Raw genomic sequence first — 2,411 nt, 5'->3', positions numbered from 1 at the left:
CAGACACATTCACGAGAGGTGAAAGCAGCAAAGATAATGCTATGATCTAGCCCTGAATAGTTAAAAGGCTTTGCCCATCTTTGGGCAAAGAAATTATTTTAGTAAAATAACTTTTTTGTTGTTATAGCCCCGATAGTTTGTCTCACAGCGATTTTGCTTTTAGACCGTCAGTCCATGTCGGAGTAGACTTAATGGGCCGAATGGCCTAATTCTGCTCCCAGAACCTGTGAACTTGTTTCACGAGGTTTACATGTGTAAAGCCCCTGTCCCACGGTATGAGTTCATTCCAAGAGTTCTCCCGAGTTTGCCCTGATTCGAACTCGGAGATTTACGGTAATGGCCGCTCGTCGGTACTCGGGGCTCTCGTGGACATTTCTCATCATGTTGAAAAATCTTCACGAGTCTTCCCGTGCTTACCTGCCGTTAGCGAGTCTTCCCGAGTACCTGCCGTTAGCGCTAAGAGATGTCCCCGAGCTCCGACGTACCCGCTACGTTCATTCTACGTGCTTACCACGGGTTTGATTTTTTTTTAACTCGGGAGAGCTCTTGCAATGAACTCGCACCGTGGGACAGGGCCATTAGGGTTTTCCTCGAAGTTCCAGGAGGAACGGGAGGAATCGAAGGAGTGATAGACGATGGCTTGCGTTGCTCTTGCTCCTTGGAGAATGGACGTCCAGGGCAAAGGCTGGTGTTTCTGAGAAAAACGATGGCTAAGGGACGGCACGAACCATAGACGTGAGATATGGCGAAGGAAACATCGCGGGATGATATGCACAGCACCAGATACCATTAAATCCATCAGCACATGATTCAATGCAGTTTATGGAACACGTATTATATAAGAGTTAAACAGTATAAAATATGGCCTTTATAAATCCACCCTGGGTTCCCTCGAGAACTCAGTGCACATGCAGGGTGAAGTCGCTTGGATTGTGGGATGCATCACAGTGAAGTTGTTCCCCATTACTGATTTACGTTAAAGGCCGCTCGTCATTCGCTCGCGGTGAGGACTGTGGTCACTGAGGTCGATCTCGGCTGCTGGTCCGAAAGAACAGTTGGAGTGGGCGCAGTAGATGCGTTACTGCAGACCGCGGTAGGAGGGACACCTGCAAGACACCGCACAAGAGTTAAAGTACAAAGTATAACGTATCCTTTATTGTCATTCAAACTTCGTTAGTTTGAATGACAATACTTAACACACGTAACACAGTTTAACATCCACCACAGTGAACACCTCTGCTCGGTCCGCAAGAACCTCCCATTCCCCGTCCGACCTCTCTGTCCTGGGTCTCCTCCATGGCCAGAGTGAGCAACACCGGAAATTGGAGGAACAGCACCTCATATTCCGCTTGGGGAGTCTGCATCCTGCGGGCATGAACATTGAATTCTCCCAATTTTGTTAGCCCTTGCTGCCTCCTCCCATCCCCCAGCCCTCGGGCTCCTCCTCCTCCTTTTTCCTTCCTTCTCCCCGCCACCCCCTATCAGTCTGAAGAAGGGTTTCGGTCGAAATGTTGCCTATTTCCTTCGCTCCATAGATGCTGCTGAACCCGCTGAGTTTCTCCAGCATTTTTGTGTACCTTCGACTTTCCAGCATCTGCAGTTCCTTCTTGAACACTGAGTCTACCAGGCAACTCCTCACTGTGATGGAAGACAAAAGTCTTAAAGTCCTTGTCTCTTCCTTCCTTGTTCTCCCTCTGCGTTGAGGCGATCCAGGCTTTCGATATTGGGCTCCCCCCCGCCGGATGATGGTAAGTCCCGCGGCCGAATCCGAGCTCCGCGAACGGGCCGGTTCAAACTCCGCGGCGGACGAAGCTGCCGCCCTCCAGTCCAGCGGACGAAGCTGTTGTTGCGGGAGCTCCGGAGAATCTGTCACCAACCTGGGACCCGCGAGCTCCCGATGTTGTCGTCCACTGGGCCCGCGGCCGAAGCCTCCGAGGCTCCGAAGTCGGGCTGCCACCGCCACAACGCGGTTGGTGAGTCCTGACTCTGCCTCCGGAGCCTCGAGGTCGGTCCCAGTTGGAGGCCGCCAACTCCGCGATTAGGCCTCAGCGCCGACGGAGACGGAGATGGAGACGGGGATACGACAAAGGAAAGGTCGCATCCTCCCGAAGGAAGAGACTAAAACAAGTTTCCCCCCGCTCCCCCCCACACACATACACAACTAAAAATAAACTAAAACATACGCCCAACAAGACAAAGAAAACAAAAAAAAGGAAAAGACGGGAGGAGCGCTTCCGGAGAGAGAGTTGTGGACGCAGCCCAGACCATCACGCCAACCAACCTCCCTTCCATCGACTCCATCTACACCTCACGCTGCCTCGGCAAGGCCAGCAGCATCATCAAGGGCCAGTCTCACCCCCCCGGCCACTCCCTCTTCTCCCCTCTCCCATCGGGCAAGATGTACAGAAGTG

General features: G+C 52.5%; 1 protein-coding gene across 1 annotated transcript in view; it reads right to left on the bottom strand.

The window, feature by feature from the left end:
- Positions 1 to 579: 579 nt before the first annotated feature.
- Positions 580 to 2,411, bottom strand: part of camk1d (calcium/calmodulin dependent protein kinase ID) — a gene marked incomplete at its 5' end in the record, with an annotated part of 30,087 nt that continues 28,255 nt past the window's right edge. The window contains one exon of the mRNA XM_033039288.1: positions 580 to 1,106. Coding sequence (XP_032895179.1) covers positions 991 to 1,106 — 116 coding nt within the window. The remainder of the gene's footprint in view (positions 1,107 to 2,411) is intronic.

This window comes from Amblyraja radiata, chromosome 21 (genome assembly GCF_010909765.2).
Source record: "Amblyraja radiata isolate CabotCenter1 chromosome 21, sAmbRad1.1.pri, whole genome shotgun sequence".
NCBI classification, from domain to species: Eukaryota; Metazoa; Chordata; class Chondrichthyes; order Rajiformes; family Rajidae; genus Amblyraja; species Amblyraja radiata.
Note: the sequence above shows the minus strand (reverse complement) of the source record. Positions and strands in the feature narration are given on the sequence as shown.